The sequence below is a fragment of the Paramacrobiotus metropolitanus genome, unplaced genomic scaffold (assembly GCF_019649055.1).
Source record: "Paramacrobiotus metropolitanus isolate TYO unplaced genomic scaffold, Prichtersi_v1.0 Parri_scaffold0000002, whole genome shotgun sequence".
NCBI lineage: Eukaryota > Metazoa > Tardigrada > Eutardigrada > Parachela > Macrobiotidae > Paramacrobiotus > Paramacrobiotus metropolitanus.
The window spans coordinates 3479996-3501690 of NW_026570222.1; the positions used below are offsets into that span (position 1 = coordinate 3479996).

The 21695-nt window shown below is 39.9% G+C and overlaps 5 protein-coding genes and 1 long non-coding RNA gene across 10 annotated transcripts; 2 read left to right on the plus strand and 4 right to left on the minus strand.

Moving 5' to 3' along the window:
• Positions 1-414: 414 nt before the first annotated feature.
• On the plus strand, positions 415-3530 carry LOC129585278 (monomeric sarcosine oxidase-like). 3 transcript variants are annotated; one of them, XM_055477907.1, is made up of 8 exons: positions 415-1067; positions 1264-1333; positions 1524-1580; positions 1780-1914; positions 2024-2404; positions 2712-2904; positions 3064-3197; positions 3258-3525. In XM_055477907.1, exons 1-8 carry the CDS (start codon positions 959-961, stop codon positions 3424-3426), a joined length of 1248 nt encoding a protein of 415 aa, XP_055333882.1. In that variant the 5' UTR covers positions 415-958; the 3' UTR covers positions 3427-3525. The 3 variants fall into 3 exon arrangements, with proteins under 3 accessions (XP_055333882.1, XP_055333889.1, XP_055333897.1); XM_055477914.1 differs by having other exon boundaries at positions 1000-1067; positions 1264-1337; positions 3258-3530; XM_055477922.1 differs by lacking the exon at positions 415-1067 and having other exon boundaries at positions 1262-1399; positions 3258-3530.
• On the minus strand, positions 3488-6059 carry LOC129585312 (tRNA 2'-phosphotransferase 1-like). Of its 2 annotated transcripts, none has more exons than XM_055477960.1 (2): positions 5901-6059; positions 3488-4668 (listed from the first exon to the last, which is right to left on the minus strand). In XM_055477960.1, the coding sequence occupies exon 2, from the start codon at positions 4649-4651 to the stop codon at positions 3995-3997; it is 657 nt and encodes a 218-aa protein (XP_055333935.1). In that variant the 5' UTR covers positions 4652-4668; positions 5901-6059; the 3' UTR covers positions 3488-3994. The 2 variants fall into 2 exon arrangements, with proteins under 2 accessions (XP_055333935.1, XP_055333927.1); XM_055477952.1 differs by lacking the exon at positions 5901-6059 and adding an exon at positions 5095-5549 and having other exon boundaries at positions 3493-4668.
• LOC129585325 (uncharacterized) lies at positions 5682-7028 on the plus strand. Its single transcript, XR_008690009.1, has 3 exons — positions 5682-5806; positions 5876-5947; positions 6015-7028. It is a non-coding gene; the product is annotated as an uncharacterized LOC129585325 (long non-coding RNA).
• LOC129585297 (uncharacterized) lies at positions 6173-8948 on the minus strand. 2 transcript variants are annotated; one of them, XM_055477941.1, is made up of 5 exons: positions 8699-8948; positions 8113-8600; positions 7745-7801; positions 7346-7506; positions 6173-6991 (listed from the first exon to the last, which is right to left on the minus strand). In XM_055477941.1, exons 2-5 carry the CDS (start codon positions 8298-8300, stop codon positions 6363-6365), a joined length of 1035 nt encoding a protein of 344 aa, XP_055333916.1. In that variant the 5' UTR covers positions 8301-8600; positions 8699-8948; the 3' UTR covers positions 6173-6362. The 2 variants fall into 2 exon arrangements, with proteins under 2 accessions (XP_055333916.1, XP_055333910.1); XM_055477935.1 differs by having other exon boundaries at positions 8695-8948.
• A 3396-nt stretch (positions 8949-12344) lies between these two features.
• LOC129590172 (WD repeat-containing protein 48-like) lies at positions 12345-16837 on the minus strand. Its single transcript, XM_055485237.1, has 15 exons — positions 16106-16837; positions 15859-15999; positions 15655-15733; positions 15513-15595; positions 15249-15378; positions 15121-15195; positions 14856-14971; positions 14685-14789; positions 14440-14625; positions 14167-14352; positions 13823-14024; positions 13453-13757; positions 13279-13355; positions 12970-13201; positions 12345-12881 (listed from the first exon to the last, which is right to left on the minus strand). The coding sequence occupies exons 1-15, from the start codon at positions 16157-16159 to the stop codon at positions 12783-12785; spliced, it is 2070 nt and encodes a 689-aa protein (XP_055341212.1). The 5' UTR covers positions 16160-16837; the 3' UTR covers positions 12345-12782.
• Positions 16838-19691: 2854 nt separating this feature from the next.
• Positions 19692-21412, minus strand: LOC129590179 (guanine nucleotide-binding protein subunit beta-like protein 1). The gene is made up of 2 exons (XM_055485251.1): positions 20408-21412; positions 19692-20313 (listed from the first exon to the last, which is right to left on the minus strand). Exons 1-2 carry the CDS (start codon positions 21054-21056, stop codon positions 19952-19954), a joined length of 1011 nt encoding a protein of 336 aa, XP_055341226.1. The 5' UTR covers positions 21057-21412; the 3' UTR covers positions 19692-19951.
• Between the last annotated feature and the right edge of the window lie 283 nt (positions 21413-21695).

Genomic DNA, 21695 nt, shown 5'->3' on the forward strand with positions numbered 1-21695 from the left:
TAAAATTATTATCCTACTAACCATAAATTAAAATTTTAACGGTGCACGACTGTAGATCTGCAGTTTCTCGGGCAAAACTTAGGCTATCGACGCAGTAGCAAATTTCGATATTATATTTTTGAAAACATACTACGAAGTATTTTCAAAAATACATACTTCGAAATATGTTTCGAACATACAAACCTCGATATCCACGAAGTATACGGCATGGATATCGACGACGTATCGATTTTCTGACTGACGGATAATCGTTTTTGGTAGGAAATATAATTGTTATTTTCATACTGCATGCTTATCGGCGTTATCGCACACAGGTCGGTCGATATGGGCAGTATTAAGTTATTAACTATTATAATATGAAGTAATACCGCACATCCGAAGATTTTAGTACTCATTTTGCCGTCGGAGCGAAAACGATGTAGAACGTGTCTTTTTATGTCCCAGCTGTATTGCATTGCATTTACTTGAAGCTGGTACAACAGTGTCATGTTCTTCACAAAAACGACGTGCTCTTTTTGCAATTATTAATGTGTCGCACTGCGGCATCACGAGCCGGAGTAGGGCCGGCGTATGCACTTGGATCATCTTCAAAAAGCTCAGAATCACTGGCTAAATCTGAAACTTTAAGCAGCTGCTGACTATCTGTTTCACCATTTAGTCGTCGAAATAATTTGCACTGATTATGGAGTACTTATACTGTATACATTCCTTTACAGCTTTAGATAACAGTTCTTCAGCTGGTAGTACTAGTATTTCCAGTTTCGCTTCTGGCATCGATTTAATTGATTATAAAACTCCGCATGGCAAAGTATCTTCACCGACTTCACGTACAATTAATATCAGTAAAACAGTGATATCATTATCGCGCTTTCGAATGTTATACGCATTTGTTTGATGTAGCATCCCGGCACACGTACGTTAGTTGCAAATTGCTAACATTGTCTATAATAAGGAAGCCATGGCAAGCAAAAAACTATATAAGTGTATCGTCGTTGGTGTTGGAGGCATTGGATCGGGGTCTTTATACTGGCTGTCAAAATTGTCGCAGCGGATTCCGAAAAGTGGAGGTACATGTCTTATTTGAGAGAGTTTTTGATATTTGGAAGATGTTAGTTTTTGAAAATACTGCGCAGTGCACTGCATCGATATACGTATAACCCACCTTCAGTTTGACGCTACCAGATGAAACTTAAAACACCGTGCATAGTTTCCTATCTCTAAATCAAATGTCCAGAAATAAATTCACGAACGTAATTTTTGCAGAGATTCTTGGCATTGAGCAGTTTCGGCTGGGTCATGATAATGGAAGCTCTCAGGACATTTCGCGCATCATGTTGGTATATACGGCAGCATAATGAAAAAATTTTGACATTTGAGGACATAAACTGACATGAAGACTGTACGTAATCCGTGTATTGCTTTACGTTCCATATGAATCTGCATGCGCATAGACAAAAAGCGAAAGAAAAGATCTCATATTAATGTTAAACATTCAATAATAACCGGCTTTTTCATTGTGACAGACGATACATGTACCACGATACGCCGTATATAAAGCTCGCCCCTGGATCATACGAAACGTAAGTAGCATTTTTCATCGCATCGCATTTTTTTTCTTCGCTAACTTGTAAATATACTGTACTTATATTGTTTGTGCGGCACAAACAAATTTATCGTTGCTTGTGGTGCATGGAATTAAATTGTGACTACCTACTGTTTGCTCAATCTATCTGAGTTCCTCTACTGTTATATACATATACCTTTTGATATTGTTGACAGATGGGACGAGCTAGAAAACGAATCGGGAATTAAAGTCGTCACCAGAACAGGCGGATTGTTTTTCACGCCGAAAGATGGGGGTCATGTGGATGTGGTTGATGAATATGCGAATGCAATGACAGCTGAACATGTTCCGTAAGTTTAAGACGGGTTTTGAATTTGTTGTAACTTCTGTCAGCAGTTCTGCATAATATACGTTCCGAGTTTACCTAAACAGCTCATTTATTTAATTATTTTTGTACAGCTTTGAACGATGGGACGGCGCCGCTATACACAAGAAGTACCCGCAATTTAATGTCAAGAATAAGGATGTTGTTGGACTTTATCAGAAGGATTCCGGTTTTGTTAATGCCGGTCTGGGAAATGCAGTGCATACGCAGCTCGCGCGTAAACACGGCGCCGAAATTTTAGAAAACACAAAAGTGACAAAGGTCGCCAAAGAAGGCGATTACCTGCGAGTTAGCACAAGCAACGGGGATTATGCAGCGGAAAACTTGATCGTCGCTTGTGGTGCATGGAATAACGATATTTTGCAACATTTCGGCATGCAAGTGTCCATTACCGTCACCCAAGAGCAAGTCTCGTATTTTGGAACACCGAATATCCGGGAATTCTTGCCTGACAGGTACAAGTTCTTACATGTCTACAGAATACAATCCCGAAGTTCTTACAATTCCAAAGTCCTTACATGTCTAAAGAAAAAATATAAGGTTAAACAACTGCGGTACCGCAAATTAAAATAGTTGAGAATTAATACTGCCGTAATCTGCATGAAATTCACTATGTGTACAGTACTTAATTAATCATACACATATCGTTAATAATACTTTAGTGCGACAAATCTCGCATCGGTTCACATCCTACCGTATAAAAATTTCTTCCTTAATTTTTGCTGATAAACAACACTCACCACAGAGGTATTATTCTGTTAGATTTCCCGTATGGATTTGCCACAGCACACACCACGATTATTATGGAATTCCCATAAACCCAGGCTGCAGTACCGGTGTCAAGATTGGCGCCGACGCATCCGGCAATGTTTGCACCGCTCATACGAGAAATTTTGAATTGAATCCAGAACGTCTCGAGGCGACCGTAAAGTTTATGCAAGAATATATACCGAGGGTACACACATATCGTCGTGATATCGATATTACTGTACAGTAATTAACCCAAAAATGTGTGCGGTACGAGATACCGGTTTCGCGAGTTTTGCTTTGCACTTGCACCGATAATTTCGGGTGGGGCAAAGTTACGATTTTGCACTCATTTTTTGCGTTCCAGGGATACGGTCCAATGCTGTACACCAAAACGTGCCTGTACGAGCTGACGCCAGACCGGCATTTTATTCTAGACAATCTGTCGTGTAAAGGACTTCCTAATGTCCATGTTTTCATGGGATGTGGGCATGGATTTAAGTGAGAAAATTGGACATAATCTTCCACTGAGATAAAAGAGCAAAATCGTTTCTTTTGCAGGTATGCCTCAGTAATCGGGAAGATTTTCGCGCAGTTGGTCCTTAATGGTAAAACCGAATACCCGTTGTCGGATTGTTTCCGCATAGACAGGCCGGCATTGCAGATGATGCAAGCCAAAGGGAACATCATGTTTGGAAAGAAGGCGCAGCTGCCTCCCGTTTCGCGATGATCCGGACGTTTGAATGCTTATGTTCTTGCTATCATCATGATGATATTATGTCAGAATACCGAATAATAAAAAACACGTGCAAATGTCAGCTATAAAACAATTTTAAAAAACCAGATGACAGTCATGAGTCATGACACATATTAAATCTATTAAACAATATCAATGCTCCAGATCAGGGCAGACAGCCACCGTACTGTGAGGAAATCTGCGCATTCTTTTTGCATGCCACGTGAGTTGTTAGAATATTCCAAACGTTATTACAACTTTTAAATGATAACCTGTAGTCCTTAAGCGAAAAATACCCAGTATGTGTTGAAAATCTGCCGAAGACACTGTGTTGCAGCACACATTTATATTCACAATGAAGTACTGTAGTTTTTTCACTTTTTGTAACAAGATTTATAAAAGTTCTACTCGGGGGAAATTTCATCATAATCACATTATGTTTAATGAAGTACAATTTTCAACCGTAAGCAGCGATTTGTGTTTATCGACAACCATTTCCATTATAACATTATTACAAGAAATACTAATTCATAAAAGTACAAAAAGTATAAAAAGTCACTGACTAGTGGCTCCTTCCTATTTTCGGACGCGTCTTCCCGTCTCGATGCACAATTTTAGCAAAGAATTCCGGAGGTATACATCGGTCTGTGTTTCCGGGACTAAGTATCACTTTATTGGCCGACTCAAAGAGGCGAATTCCAGCAGCAAGTATTTTTGGCACATCCAGATAAATCAGTACATCACAGCTGGGCCGGATTCCGCTGACAGCGCGATCATCCGAAGGAACTTCCCGACTGAAATGTATGTGATTCCTGCTCATCGGCAACAAGCCTTTCTGTTGGATGCTTCCTAAATGACGGGAAAAAGTGCCATGGATTGCTTGTGGACACTGCTCCGGCGATGTGATCGGTAACAGTTCTAAGCTCTCCACCGCGATACTGTGGCCCTGATTGGCACAAATACGATATGATCCGTCAGAATCCTGGCGTAGTGTGAATCGTTGTTTGGGACAGCTCGCCACGATCTCCGCAATGTCATCCAGCGTGGTGTTTCGGAAGCTGTCTAGCTTTAGAATATCGTCGACTCGAGCGTAGCCTTCTTTGGATAGGGATAGGTTTGATTCCGCAGCGCCATGACGAAGTAACCAGCTCAGAGACTTGGAAATCCGCACTTTGCGAGGATCTTTCGCACTGCCACCGGAGTGACGGTGGCCAGACATCTTCCCACAGTTTTTCTCTGCCGAATGCAATTATACCGTACTGATGTTAATTATATTAATATACTTCAGTACAGTCGTACTGGTTCAACAGTCAATCAAGCTGATTGTGAATAAAAAAGCTTATTTTTAACTGCGAAAAGCAAACGAACAGACTGAAACAGTTTCAACCGGAAATGCAAGTGACTGACACGAGTTTCGATTAGTACTGTACGTATGTAAGAAGTAAGGTTAAAGAAGTGAAGAACGTGAAAGGAAATGAAATTACAAACTTAGTTGAAACTTGACAGAGCAATGAGAACATCAATACGCGATTACATAATCGAGCATGAGAATTGAGAAATGACATTGCTTATTACTACTGTTAACCATAATTATGTAGTATGAGTACAGTACTTGTACTTTGTACTGTAATTAAGGGATTTATGGGAATTTGGTGAACTTACTTGAATATTTCCTGCTGATTCAAAACAAATCATTCGAAGCATCGAAGGAGTGCTTGCAAATAACTAGCAAGTGCTTATCAAAGAATCATCCAACTTGTTAGTTATAAGTACTGCATATGGATAAAAGTCATAATTAAAAGTGTAATACGTCCATTTCCCCTAATTTTAATAGAGGTTTTTTTTGCCGCATAACAGCAAACGGAACTCAATAAAGGTTGATTGTGAGATATTAATTTTGTGGTGTAGAAAACAGAGAAACATATGCCCAACTGCACATATCCATTTCATGTTACACACAGTGTCGTGACAGTGATAACTGCAAGAAGGGTTTCTAGTCTAAACACCAGGGTGTCTTAAAACAAATGAATTAAAAATGGGTGTCTAAAATAAACCGGGTGCGGAAAATGGGTGGCGTAAAAAACAAGGGTGTTCGGGGTGGCTATAGTGTCACCCTAATCTATACTCGTAATCCATTTATTAGAATAAATAAATAATCTATCTATCAAGAAGCGGTCGCAAAGCCAGACCGTTTTTTTATGTGATCACGGGTCACGGCTCAATACAGTACTGTAAAAGCCCATGTAGGACGAAGGGCGATTGTACAAGTACAGTACTTAAACGTTTACTACAGTACTTTCTGAAAAATTTTTTTCCGAGATTCCGAAAAGCGAAAACTCTACGACATGGAACCTAATCAAAGAGCTAGCTAATGGTAAGCAAAACCAGCATCGACAACAATGACAAGTAACAATTACATTTTTAATTTTTGCCTTTTTTGCAGTTGAAAAAAATCATTACGTACTCACCAGGGGTTTTTGTAGTGCTGTCATGCGAACGAAGAGAGATTGTACCAGTAAGTTTTTGGTCAACAATTAACCGCAGCACTGAAATATTCCACAATAATAATAATAATATCCTAGGCTCCTTTGGCTGGCGATATAAATAACCTCCGACTTGTGAGTAGTGTCGTTGTTGTTAATGATTTTAGTATATTAATTTTAGTAATTTTATTGCAAGGATTATTACATAAGGATTATTACATAAGGATTGTATCCGTACATAATTGTACTGTATTTTATATTGACTTTATTCACAGATCTGGTTACAGTTCTGGTTCATACATACTGTCATAAAATTAATTTTATTTCTGTACACGCTAAAACTGACGGTTGAACAGTGCATCAGATGGAAGGAAATTACGGATACAAATTACAATTCAATAAAATCAATCATCAAACAATGCTTATCGTATTATTTTTGCGTGCAGCTCATGAGAGCAAAGCATCGATGGAAAATCCGCATTTCTTGGCGATTTTATCGCCTGCATTAACCGCCTCTCCTGTCAGTTTCGCGGAGCCCACCGGTGAAAATGCAGATTTGCCGATTGTTTTGTAATTAGTGCCGTCAGTACGTGTTAGCTCGTCCACGCGTAATTGTTGATGAAACTTTATTTCCATTTCCATTTGTGAAACATAATTAACGTGGGGAGAAATGCCGTTATGGATGCCGACGGGCAATTCGGAGAAATATTTCGTTTTCGGGACATTATTTCCGTTGAACACCGTATGTTTTTCAATAGGGTCTTCCAATTTTTCTGGATCTGGATCAGGAAATTTCGGTGAAGTTCCAACATGGTATGTTGGGATTTGGATTGGTGGACGAAAAATCAAAGGAGAAGAAAATCCGAAGAAACTACAATATTGTCCATTAATAATAGCGCTAGCTGAAGGAGATGCCGCTTGTGCCTGTAGCAACAGGTTTTCGGTTGAAGGGTTTCCGCCATCCACTCCCTTGTCGATGGAACAGCGACGCTTACGCAGTCGCTCGCTAAGATATTGGTTGATGCTGAAATAGTATGGCGGAGGCAAGGATTGTATCCTGTTTCGAAAGCGAAAGTCTGGAAAAACAAGAAGTTATAATACAGAAAATACAGAAATTTGTTATACCTGTAGAATTACACGATGTGCGATGACAACAATTGCTTTTCATGGCGATTACAAAATAAATACTCCAGTAGAAGATATTTCTCTATCTTTATATAAATGAGTACAAGTGAGGAAGGAATATAAACTATGTAACCGTTGATCAAGTAAGTACACATATCACGAATCCGTGATGACAAACTGGCAGAAAAAAATTAAATTTATTTTATTATACGTGACCGTTTACTTTTAAAATTCTGTACGGGAGCAACAACGGCATCAGCGCCACTGCAACTGTAAAAAAATTAGTGCATTTGTCATCTGCGTACTTGCAACATTTGATCTCGGAATCTGCATGGACTGAGCATGTTGTTTCAGCACGCGATGCAGTGTGCGTCGCTGCTGGAGCACTTCTTCGGCCGTCTTAATGCGCACAAGGCGTGCTTCATCGGAAAGCTTTTCCCCGGGACTTGAACCGGATCCTTGTTGTCTTTAACCACAAAACATTCCTTAGCGACTTTAAAATCATTTTATGGTGGTGGGTTTAATGTTAGTATGTATTGATCGATAATGGTTACTAACAATTGTAAATTAAATTTTAGACATAAAGGTCATTCATTGTGAACTAACTACAGATGAATACCGTACATAGGATTGATAGGAATATAGCATGCTGCAACCCAAGTGTCAAAGGCTGTCACCTACTTGTGTCCTGCATACTACCGTACCTTCGAAGAGCAACCTGAGCAGCCATCACGCGTTGCCGTTCCACGACAAGCAAACAACTGCAAAACATGCTCACTTTGTTGTCGTTTTCTTTTACGTTCCAAAATATTTTGGCTACTTTAACGTTATATATAACACAATTGACGAGTAGGAAATTTGAGTCAGCTGTACTTGCATTTTTTAAACTGCCGCTTTTGAAACACAGCTTTTAAGTTATAAGCACGGTGCTAGTAAGTCATAAGATGACAATAATAATAAGCACGGACAATTATTTCACTAAGCAGGTTATCCAACTGCATAGAAATAAAAGCGAAAAGCGTAATATTAACGGTTTAAAACAAAATCTCGAATAAGGTTATTGCGTTCTAACCTTGCACACTGGCAGTCTCTCCAGCGACAAAAACGTTTGTGACCTTTCAAACAAGACACGACGCCGTGATTTCGGCATCGAGCGCATTTCGGTGTGCGCAAGCTTCTTTTAGAGGGCTTGCTACCGCCAGGGTTGCTCTCAGAATCATCCGAATCCATTTCAGGAGTATTATCACACACAAAGGCCATCTTTTTTCGTCTTGCGTAATCAAGAGCACGTCGAATGTGGGTAAGGAAGTTTAAATCAACAAAGGTCAAGCATCTGTAAATTTCTCGAAGCGTGCATACCGTAGCGCTTGCATACTAATAATTAAACTCATGCAAATGGAGAAGAGGAAACTTTATAACAAAAAATTCAATAATTGTTAAAATTGTAAGCACTGACGTTTCAAGACGATTAATGATTGTAAAACATTCTGTGTCCACTGCTTCGAGCTTATTACTGTGTTACAGATGTAAGTAAGCTATACGGGCTACCAGGCAATATTTCTACAAGCAAATGAAAGTTAAGGTTAAATTTTTGCCATTTCACAGCTGGGCGCGTAATATGGAAGCTGGCTGTTGGCTTGCTCGTTTTACATACAAACCCCTTTTGCGCTTGGAACGCGAATATTCAGCTCATCTGCTAAGACATTCTTGTCAGCATAATTTTACATGATTGCCGGGGTGGGGTTAACAGATATGTCACACATCCGAGTGAGAAGCGAGAACGATATGACAAACTGATATCTTTACCAAAGATCAAGGTGTTATATTTCCGCAAAAGCAGTAGCCTGTGCTTGTTTATGTTAGCACACTGTACAGATACATAAGCTGTCTCATGCAAATGTCTGTACTAGTTGTAAGTGCAATTTGTAATTCAACTTGTACACTGTACAGTAAATAAATTGATAATAATTGAATCTGCGCTATTTTGGTTTCGTTTCCTGTAGCACACCTTTTTTTGTTCGTTGCTAAAAGATACCTGAACATTTAATCCTTAATTCTTTTGTAACAATGAAGCATACTCACAGCCTTGAGAAACATTTGGAACAACCCCTCGTCTGAAAAAATCGCCAGTTTAGCGCCGCTGTGGTGCCGCTGACATGTGAACTGGATAACAAGCATTATAAGATTTGTGTATCATTTCTAACAAGCTTGTTGCATAAACAGTTAATGGCTGCCTTAATAACATAAATAATAATTATATGCAAATAGTGGCAGCGATAACGAACTTATCCGATTTGCACCGATCTGTACATAATTCTGTGATCGAAAATCTTTCAGTAACGCAGGTATATATATAGCTGTTTTATACCGTTAGTCTTTGAACCCACACTCTTTTGCTTGTTAATAATTTTCAGCATAGCCACTATATTCTGAAACATGCAGGGTAGAATGATATTAGCGAAGTTCATAAATGATCCCTATTTCGAAACATCTGTCTCCTAAAAAAGCAAACCAGTAAGTAGCAATATATTTATAGCTGCAAAAGATCACTTTAGGACAACACTACGTCTATGAGAGCTCAAATGACAATTTCATAGCTGCTCTCAGCACATTATTGGCTACCGCGCTAGTTAAAGCCGAAAGTCGACGACGAAAGATGTGTTGTGACAACTAGCAAAAAATAACAATCTTCATCTACATTTCCACGACACCAAATCCCAAATGAATAACAAGTTTAGTTATGTCAGCGTGGGATATTTTCATTTACCACCCGGCTAACATCTCCATTTTGTGGCTGCACATTTCTTAACGGTTCCGCGCGTCATATCCAGCAACAAGTACTTCGAGCACAGTAAAAGCATTTCAGCATGCAATAACAACAAGCATTCTTACAAGTAATATCTAACAATAAGCATCATATCTTGCATCCTTACATACATTGCTGTATAATTAATTGATATCCTTTTCTGCGCACAAACTGTCACTTCTTATTGTTAGTAAGTTAGACAAATTCAACGGTCACACACTCACGTATACGTAAGGGACATTTTACAGCTTGCACGATCACGTGGCTCGTTCTGAATTTTGCAAATTATTCAAATACTCTTACAGTACAGGTGAACTGCGAAATCAACTATATTTTTATGTAAGGTATTTACATACAAGCATAAATAATTTTCTAGCATCTCGACAAGTGTGTAAAGTTAGTGACGTTCAATCCAGCCAAGAAGACGTTTGTAGGTTGCATATATAGTCGACTTCATTTCAGATTAGCTACACAGCGGAAAGTAGCGCAAAACAATATTTTAACTTTAGATCGAGATCGTGCTAGATGGATGACAGCTTGGCACAGCTTTTATTCGTATTAAGATATCGGTTACGGTTCATTCTTTTCTTTTCATCAGATCCTTAAAAATGTACATCTTTTGGCTACGCTGCAGCTTGTCTCCCAAGGATCCACTTTTACGGCTCATTGCCGCTCAGAGTACTTAATCTTACGCGCTTTTGACAAGATATACAATTTGTGTGAAAATTATGTGACCAGTGTGGACTATCATTCTCCATCTCAAATTCGTCAGTGATATCCACCAGCTGTGTACGACTGTATTCTCATGCTCCGAGTACATTTGATCCTTTCCGGCTCGCTATTCGTTCTACATTTTATTTTTCACAAAATTACTACTCGGAGGCGATGAGTAAGAGTTTTTCTTCGTAAATTCCGCTATCTTGTTTAACTACCAAATCTAACCAGGCGCGTTACAGAATTGTGTCTGCAACATGTATGGCAAAGGTCACCCAAATCAGATGGACATCATCGCATTAATGCACAAGAATTCAATAGGGTATAGTACGTATACTTTAGACTTACGGATTATCCGCGGTCTAGCAGTCAAAAGTATTCCATTACAGGTATATAATAAGGATTAACCATAAGGTTTGTAAGTACTGCACGAGTAACGAAATATTGTACTACCCTAGTTGTATAATTAATAAAGCTTAATATCTGAATATACCACATAGTTATATATAGGCTACAACATACAGATACTATGTTAAACTGCCTTCGTTTATATTATTAAGTTCATATCGAGCCCTTTAAAATCTACCGCGCGTGGTCAGTGATTATATATTTTCAACCGCTACGTTTGCTGAAAATTAGAAATTTGTGCCGAAACATGTAGCATGAGCAGGGAGGCTAATTACATATAAAATTTTACCAAATCCGTAATACCGCAAGGACCTAGATTATTCAAAAATGTAAACGGGTGTTAATGGAAGTTCAGCATGATGCGTGCGAGCGACACCCGGGGGCTAATGGGGTGCTGAATAAATCTCTTTCTTATCGCACACTTCGCCGGCACCATATGAAAAATGACGATATATAACTGTCCTTCGCTACCATCACACATGCAGCTCCAACGGTTTCGCTTGGGAGGTCAAGCAGCCACAACTGATAAGCAAGACCAATAATGTTTATAGAATTTGGGAGAGTTTGTAATCATTTTTAATGCAGACCCTGGGAGCTGCAAAATCGGATGATCGGATCCCTATTACTTGTACAATACTGTTTTACCGTTGCTAGATTTTATTAAGTTTTAATCAAAATCCGTGTGCGTCCGAATACTTTTCAGAGTCATATTTGCAACGTCGATAAGCAGAGAACGTTTAAACTTTAAAGAAAGAAACATGCGAACTACGCTAGAGCTGCATGGTGGCACGATGTGGTTTAGGTTATTTGATTTATTTCTATGCGGCAGGAAATTTCCTGGAACGTAGCGCTTTCGTTAATTTGTCGTTACACTGATATCCGTTATAATTCTCGCGATATCACTTATCAAAAGCAGTTTTTATAATGCAACCCCGAGCGAGCAGTCTAATTTCAGTTATTCCGCATGAGGTTTTTCAAAATTGATAATAATATTAATTTCATATATTAATTAATTTCAATATTATTAATTAGTACGATCGCATACTTCAGAATCAAGCTAGTACAGGTATCGAACTAAACCGAACATCGTAATCAACATCCACCTTAGTGATACCTGTAAAAGGTAAAAGTCGCTAAGTTTTACAGTACTAGTGGATCAAACATTATAACCTACCCTAGGTACGAATTAACAATGTTGTTCACACATGTATTGTCGGAAGTTCTGCATTCCTTTGCACAATGTTATGAAGTACAGACTGAACAGGCAGCATAGCAGCGAAATGCACTCAACGGACAACGATTAAACTACAAATAAATAGTATATGTCATGAATAGCTGTCGTGAAGAAGTAATGGTTCGAAGATTTCCCAGCAGGAGTTTCCGCTTTTAGTTTTAGGTAACCAGCCAATGAAAGTTTCGCTTTACAAAGTTAACAAACATTTTTGGATGTTTATAATCCTACTTACAAGCATTAGAGCGGACCCATGTAACTTTATAGTCGCTCTTGCTATTCTCCTAGCTGGATGCATGCTGTATACGAATACAAGATCGGGTCCACTAAGCGCAGTTCAAGTCGTCAACCCGATTTATTATTAAGAAGTAGTATCGCAAAATTCTTATAAAATGTTTCAAAGGTTCACCGGTGTCGCAATACTTATCACAATAAATACTCAGGTCAGTATTTACAAAATAAATAGCTGCATAACCCTCGAATGTACAGTAATTACCCTATATGAGGCGTTCATACTGTTCGCTCACAAGTCATACGAACATCGAAGAACATAAATTATGCCATTCCACATCCCGACCAGCGTTCAATGCCGCTTCATTTTGTACTGTAAGATTAAATCCGTGTTCTGGTTGCGCCAATGAAAATGCTTAACCGTCCTGAGATCTAGGTTTGGATCAATTCGCTAAAATCAAAGCAACATTCCAGTTCAGAATACACTTCCAGATTTATCAGAATGCATTCAGAACTATTTCTAAATCAATGCAAGATACCTGTTCGCCACAATACATATCAATCATGTCCTCCAGTTCCTCTATGGTAGGTTGATAATCCGGATTTTGTGGAGTAGGAGAGCGCTTATCGGCCTGTGACGATCCGGGATTCCCTCCATTCAGTCTGGGATTGTCCATGGAGGAGGCGGTCATGGCTGGCCGAATGATTCGATCGTACACGTGTTCAATTACCTTGCGAATCTGAATAAGCTCACTTGCAGATAATCGCTCCCTAAATTTTCCAAGCCCAGTGTCAATCATCAATAATATTGTGATAACGCAATCAATTACTGTACCGTTGTCACTAACCTTCTGGCTTCTCGAGACTGTGCCTGCCCGTACTGCACAAGGCAAAAAGTCATTTTGTTGAAAGGGGCTTCTTTACCCTAAAACAGGAAAATTTCGTCGTATTATTACAAGAATAGAGGGTAAAAAATATCGATATTTCAAGTTCGGTTATTCCTTCAAATACAAGGCGTTTACCTCAACTATAATATCGTGAACCCAAGGTGGAACATTCTCCTTAAGCAAAATATTTTCAATTTCCCCACAGGCATCACGGACATGCATGCGGAAAAGGGTTCTGCCGTTAACTTCGCTTAATATCACAGGAGTGTGCTCAGGCACATGGAAAAACGGACGCCGACTGGCCACATGGTTGCCATCGCCCGCAGCACCGTTGGCCATCATACCGTTCTCAGCTTCATAACTGCCAGGCCGATTGAAGTAGCTGCACGGCCAAAACTCAAGCAGGGATTCCAACATCATCTTCCCGTAATTTACGGTCGCTATGAGAGATAAGATTATTAGCTCAAGTTACAAGATGAAGCACACTGCATACTGCATCTCTTACTCCAACGGGAATTTCCTCCTTCGATAGCGTCCATATCTCTTCCGCTAATCCAAGCGGACAGGGCATCGTGTTCATCCAAATGGATGGACAGCATGGCCGTTGTAACATCCACCGTAAACCAATTTGGCACATACATGAGCTTGTTTCGTTTCTTCACTTCCGCATCGAGATCAACTGCACCAAGGTTATCCAACTTCCTCGCCTGGAAGAAAAAAAATCTGTGAGTATCGTCTACTGTAGAAAAAAACAATTTCCAAACGTTCTCTAATTAAGAGATGCCAACCACTGAATACCAAGCTCGACAAATACTTGCTAACAATAAGTTGCTAACTATATCAACTCACCGTCAAAACATCCCACAAGGCTCCATTTCCCTCGGTGTCTTTGGTTACGATGAACCTTTTGTCATTTAACACACGATACTGCCGAATGCTCGGTGCACCGGGGATACTAAGATCGGGATTCTGTACCAACGGTAGCATCACATCATTTGCATCCACTGGACGTCGGGTATCGATGCCCCGCAGAGGCTGTCAATTTAAAATATAAAATTTTTCGAGTGGTAATATTGCAACTAACAATATTCTGCTAACTGCGGCAGGACAGCATTTTATTACCCAACATTTTATATCAGAATTTGTAGTCGCAACCCAGATGCTTGACTCATCGGGAACGAGTTCGAGACGCAGGACCGGAGCACCTTCCTCACAGATTAAAATGGTAGTTTCCGTATCCTTTAAACTTGTCCGAAGAACCTTGCGATCGCGACCGGCAGAGTAAACGTTCGTAAAACTCTCGTTAGCCTAATAAAGCACGCACAATTTGCAGAACAATATTTTTCAGTTTTATATACACCGCTGACCTGTATTGTCCAAACTCCTTCCGTGTGGTGCCGAATAGTTTGAACACACTGTTGTTGACCTAACGACCACAGCCGAATAGTACCATCGCTGCTTGCTGAAAGACACTACAACCAAACAACCCACAGTAAAAAGTCTAATTAACTCCAAAACTTCAATACACTCCAACTGACTTGCGTGCCATCACGATTAAGAACAATCGAACGGATATTTTCTGTGTGTCCTTTTAGTTTCATCAGCTTTTGACATGTGCGTGGATCCCAAACCCTTAAGACATTCTCAGTCGATCCTGTAATTTTAAAAATTTCGGTTATGAGCGTCCCTGGTGCAGAAGCAAAATAGTATGTTATCGACCAACTAATAGCCTGGAACTAACCATAAAAACTGAACTGGAAGAGGCCCATTGGCATAAAATATTCATCAACGTTTTCAGCTTACCAGAAACGATTACAGTGCCAGCTGGGTTCATAGCGACACTGTAGATTGAATCTTTGTTGCCCGTCAAAGAGGATGCTAAAAATGAAACATGTTTATGCACCGCAGCCTTACAAAAAGGATAATCTTACTGGTTACGGTGTTGTTAGACGCCGTAAGTGCCGTGAGAGTGTTAACATCCCACAAAAACACCGCACGATCAAACCCGGCCGACGCCACATGCTCTTTTTCTTTGGCATATGCTAAGGCTTTCACATAGTCCTGTGTAAAATAAAATTCTAATAGATTCTTATGTGAGAACATATTAAGGTACAACATGTAGTGTGCAGCCCCCGAAAACAAAATACTTCCGCACCTGAAAATTATTAGTGCAAGAAAGTAAGTAGATTCGATACCTTGTGAGTTCTCAGGGTGGACATACAAAAGCCTTTCTGTGCGTTCCATACTTTCACAGTGGTATCACTTGATGCCGAAATCACTGCAAAAAATGATTGTTGTAAAAAACTCAATAAAACATACAACAATGGCTCAACTCACAATTTCTGCCGCCACAACACAGCACAATATCGTTCACCCAATCCGTATGGTGTTCCATCGTCTGGATCCAGTGGGCTTGCTGTTAGCACACAAAAAAGTTGATCTCCATATTCCCTTTCCATTGTGATTCAATTAAGTATACTGTTCGGTTTACTTAATCAACGCTGAACGGACTCGTCAACGAATGAGCAATCCCGCACTTACTCTGTTGTTGCGGATACTCCATATTCTAATGAAAGAATCTCTGCCTGCCGAATACAGGCGATGGTAAATGGGATCGTACTGTAGCGCATTAACGCCAGCACGATGTCGTCGTTCTTCTTCATCCCGAATAACAAAGGAGACCTGATAGGAAAAGGCATTCCTCGTAACTATTACAGGCATTACTAATTACAGAAGGCAACTGAGCTGAATCAGTACAGCCAGATGGATCACTGTATTTGTTTCTCACCTGAACGCGACGTTTCGTTTGTGACGCGTTTAGTTTATTATGCATGTTAGCCATTACCGGTTGGACAAATCCACCAATCTACATGATGTTGAGCAACAAAAGAGAACACCGAAGGAGTTGTGCTGCACCTTTCACACTTTTCCTCACAGCAGCGTAGTGGGTAACAATACTTCACAGGTATGATAACGATATCAAGTCCATATCAGCACGTCCCAGGACAACTGCATTAAAATTCAAGAACTTGTATATAATATGCGATTAATTGACGATGATAAGATTCTTAACAGCGGATTCAGTAACGTTATAAGAAAACTTTTAGGCTGTTTTCGAGCTGCTGTAACAATGCCCCATCCTCCAAAACTTCAAAATGAACAAAACTCGAAATGAGTGAGTCAATATCTGTCATCAAGTTAAACGACAACTGGCTTGTGAGTTAACAGTAGCGTCAACACCCATGAAAAAATGTAAACATTCCCGACGCTCCACAACGCACTGAACGGTCCAGGTCCACCCTTTGAGTCTACTCATACCACGAATGTCAAACGTCGAACTAATTACGAAGTTGCAAACACTGCCAAACAGCCAGACTTCAAAACTGAAAAATGTGCGCCACTTTGGATTCCAATAAAATTTCATCAACATTCAAAAAACAAACAAATTTTTAACGATAAGAAACCTAACATTTTGAAATCTGCAGTCTTCACGTTAAAAACTTAAAAACTGATTAAAATGGTTTAAGTCGCTGATGCACGGCACCTGCCGGATGCGACAGTGGAAAGGGCTTTCTCCCAGGGCTGCGGGTCATATTCGAAACATTACATGGATTTAATAGACGACAGTACCTTGCCAGTTGCGCTCTTTTTATCATGTGTTGAGCACTACAAGTGAACTTATAGGCCCCACCGGGATCGATTCTGTACTGCCGCTACACGCTAGGTAGCAAGGAGCAAAAGTGGAGCACCAAGGATATGGACATTCTTTTCATTGTGGAATAGAAGTTTTTTGCGGTCCAGTGCGCAAAAATTCAAAATTCTAAAAAGTAGCTGATACTGTCGCAGTGTCGCTGTTTGATTATTGCTGTTGCATTACCTTAGATCTACTGGAAAATGTATATTGCTAGTGACACTCCACATATCGTTGCTGTTGGAAAGAAATACGGCAAATTTCGAAAGCTGATGGTGTTTTCGTATTATGAATTCCGCTATTTCCCGCTTCTCATCGCAGCAGTTTGCTTTTGCAATTACTGGGAGAACCGTGGATTCCGACAACAACAGACCAAGTTCCGAGGGAAAAGCCAGATGTTTGGTCCGACGACGCAACCAGGAACCATCCCGTGGTGAACCTCAGCAATCCAGAAGACGAAGCATTCATAAAATATCATAAGTGATAAGTAGTCACCAGTGCAAGCACTGAAAATGATTTTAGAAACTGAATCAGTGTATCTGAACAAGTTCCCCCCGTTGTCCTTGGTCAGTGTGCCATCCTTATTTGTGGAAGTTTATATGTGGAATTGTGGTGCTGTTAGTCAGTTAGTGTTGTAAAGTTATTAGTATGAGTGGAGCTTGTTTTGGCTAAAGAAGAACAGAACGGTACTTGAGCGGAATTTATATAGTTGTGGACACGTAATACGGTAATATGAAGTAAAAAACCTTGCTTGACTTTGCCCTACTTGAATTTCAAAATGATGATTTGCGAGATGTTATTGGAAATTCGAAATTTAACACGCCTTTGGCAGATCGCTGATCATGCGAAACTGGTCGGATGGGCATACCGCTGATTGCGATTTACGAATAACTCACACGAGCACCCATACGAGCACAATAATCGTGCCAGCACATCACATCTCGTGAACCAAATAACATGTTATCTAACGAGGCACATAACGAAAACGAAACATTTACGCTAAAACGAAATCAGCTGTAAGTGCAATTCGGCGGATCTAAAGCTGCTATTACTAATCAAAAATTGTTAATCGTATTATAATTAGACTATTAGTAATGAACTTTACAGTATTTAACGATAACTATTCTTTGTTTAATCACTTCAATGCTGTGATTAATTTTATCAACATTTATTTATGTTACTTATTTCGTTTTCCGGTATAACGCGCCCGTGTATGCGCGTTAAATGTAATAGGAAAAGAAGACACAATAAAGGCTGTGTTTCTTTAATTTACTGAAGCTTTCTCAAACAAAATGTAACATTAAATTAGCTAAAAACAAATTTGGGTAAATGCTGCTCTCCCTTGGACCGGACTAAATTTGGCCTAATCGCCTTCCTTATCACAATATAACATTAACGATAAGTACATAATTATTACAGTAAAAATCTTCGTGCATTGCTTTATTGGTTAAGATAAAAAAGCGCTTGGGCTTGATTTTCACAGCAAACACGCCTGTAAAACACAGCTGACCATGAAATTAATAGGCTAAAACTGGAAACGCTTACGGCTTACCGTATGTACAGATACAAATACTTCAACCACTACAGTCTTCACTGTTTCAGATAACAACAATTAGTGTAGCAACTTGAATTACAGATTCTGACTTGATTAATTCGAGTCTTGAATCTTGCTGGTGAATACAGTTCAAGAACTTCCGTTCAGGCCTGCCGTTGGCGCGCTTCCATGGCTTTCAGGGCTTGCTTTCTATCGTATTCGCGGTCTACTTCGGCCACGAACTCCTCAAATTCCCTAATCTGTTCCAGGTTTTGTGGGGGATACATTTTCCTCCGAAGTTCTACTGTGGATGCTTCATACAGCTCAGGTTGATGAAAGAAATAAAACAATCCAACAGGGAAAGCCATGTACGTAGCCATGCGCATAAATTCGATGTATGCCTTTTTCATTTTCACCGCAATTACGAATTACCATAAAAAACCGAACTGAGGTTCCGGAACTTGAAATAGTAAGAAAACTGAGAAAAGCGTACCTCGTACCAAAACAGTAATTATGTATCTAGATTTTAGAAACCTGTTAGCTCCGAACGACCAATAATGGACGCCCGACGAAGAAATTTTAAAAATAAAAGAAATCTGATTTCGAGACAATCGACAACAAGCAAACCCGTTATTCAGACGTTTGATCCACCGTCCTGTGCTGCTAAACCCCAGATCAGTGCGGATTTCAACAGTTTTCAGTTTTCATGATAAACTTTCTTATAGCAGACCAATAAGGCAATAACTGCACCAAAGTATCAGTGACCACAAGATCTAGCAAGATTTCAGAAACTACAAAACAAGAGCGTTTTACATGTTTTACGTAAAGTTCAATAAGATCAAAGATGTTAAAAATCAGAACCACTTCGACTTTTCCCGTTTTCAATAACGAACCATTTATCATGATTTATGCTGTACTCGTACATTTTTAGTTATCGATTACCGCACCCGCCGCATGTGGCGAGTTACATGAGGGACTAACGCTGGTCGGTTACCTCCATAGACTGCTATGTTAAGTAAATTCAAATGCATGCATTTCAACCGTTTGGTCCGTTTCTAAACAGAATCATTCAAGTGTTACTTATCTCAAAAGACAGGGAAAAAATTTGGAATCTTTTTGGTTCCACACAAGTAATTTTTCATATGGCGAGAACGAAAAGATTATTATTTAGTTTCCTCATAGCCATGACACTGTCGGGTCAAGGTTTCACGCATCGTGCGTGCATGTACAAATACCGACCAGTGAGTACATACAGCAGGTCGACGAGGAAACTAAAATAGCTACATGTTTTTGGCTAAAACGTTAATAATCCTCGCATCTCTTTATTGTAACTTTTGTAAGGCGGCTGAAGTCATCAAACGCAGAAGCCCAATAATTCTGCGGATATAATCAATATCAATGCGAAAGAATCAATATAACGGCCACACCGTTAACAATTCATCTTTTCCTCCTAAAACCAGACAGTTCTTTCCATCGAATATTCCGTAATCAACCCGCTGGATGGTATCTCTGTGCATATCGAGTGTCACGAGCGGTTTCAGAGACTTCCACGAATACACTCTGGCGGTGTAATCCCAGCTGGCTACCGTACATATTTTCCCATCGGATCGGATACGCACATCACTAACACCCTCTTCAGGCATGCGGATAGAGTCTTTCAGCGTTAACTCCGCCGGTAAGATATCGAAACGCTGCAGTAGGGAAGAAGAAGTTCCCAACAAACCAATGCCGCTGGTCGCGTCTACGTCCAAAGCCATAGGAACGCCCAAATCTACTTAAGGAAAACAATTCAATATCTTTTTATTAATATCTTACGCTACACATTAAGCCTTAATAGGCTAATCAAAAACTGATCGTTACTGTACCTTCCGAGCTCATTGTCGGATGCTTTCGAAATACGTCAGATTCAAACACAGGTGTATTCTGCGAGCGAACATCCCACAATGCAACAGTTGCATCTTCATAGACGACAAAAAGTTCATGGTCGCGATAACGGCACGTGCGTACCGGCACGGAATGATCTACACTAGGGATAAAGGCTCCGACAGGCTCCAGAGTATCTTGTGACAGCAGCACGAAACCACTGTTATTATTTCCTATCTGTCCCGCCGGAACACAAACAGTTCGCTGTGCATCGAAAGCACTGCCGGGACAAAATCCAAACTGATCATTCAGTTTACAGTTACGCAGTGCCTGGGCTCCAGAGGGGATTATCTTCCACACTCCACACACTCCATCGCGCAGGTGGACGAATAACTCGGCGGTGTCGCGTTCATCGGGATGAGTCCAAAACACAGTAGTGTTCTTCGGAGCACGATTATCGCAGCGAAATTTGCAGGTCAGACGTTTGCGTTTTTCAACATCCCAAACATAAACTGCAGCAAACGAGGAACCCGAAATAATATGTCCAGCCAGTGAACCACTAGAAACGGAGCATAAACTCGTAACAGGACCTTCGCTTCCGATGAAAGTTTGAACTGGCTCTAGAGTGCGCTCAGTAGTTTGCAATCCCATTGCGCACGTAATCGCAATCGATAACCATGCTACAAAATTCTAATTCATTATGAAGTAAAACGCATTCTGGAAATCGCCCAAACTGAAATCCAGGTTTAATGTACGCCACTTACTGTATGCCAGGAGGCGCTTTTGAAAAGCAGTTTGTGGAATTACCAAACCAGCTGCGCATTGGGCAACCCCTGCAGGTTTGGTGTTTTTTCGATTTGTTCAAATTCATACAATCCGTGCGTACCATAGCTTAAAAAATGCAGAAAAAAAAGTTAAGTTTGAAAACGAAAAGTCTATAAGCAAAAAGTTTTGAAAGAAACGTTTGATTTGCGATTTAAGAGAATTTCGTTCAGCATAGCGGTCTATGGCAAACCGCCTCGTAGACCTCCATGCTGAACGAAATTCTCTTAAATCGCAAATCAAACGTTTCTTTCAAACTTTGCTTATACATTTTCAAATTTTTACAAACATATTGCTGAATTCATAATTTATTTCGAAAAAACCTTCTGAAAATTAATTCCACAAACTTTTCAAACGCCTATCTAACTCTCTAAATACGCGTACGTTATCTTATCCAGGTTACAATTTCAATTACTAGTTTGCTTTGTTTTGGTTTATACTGCAGTAGAGGTGTGGTTCTGCATGAAC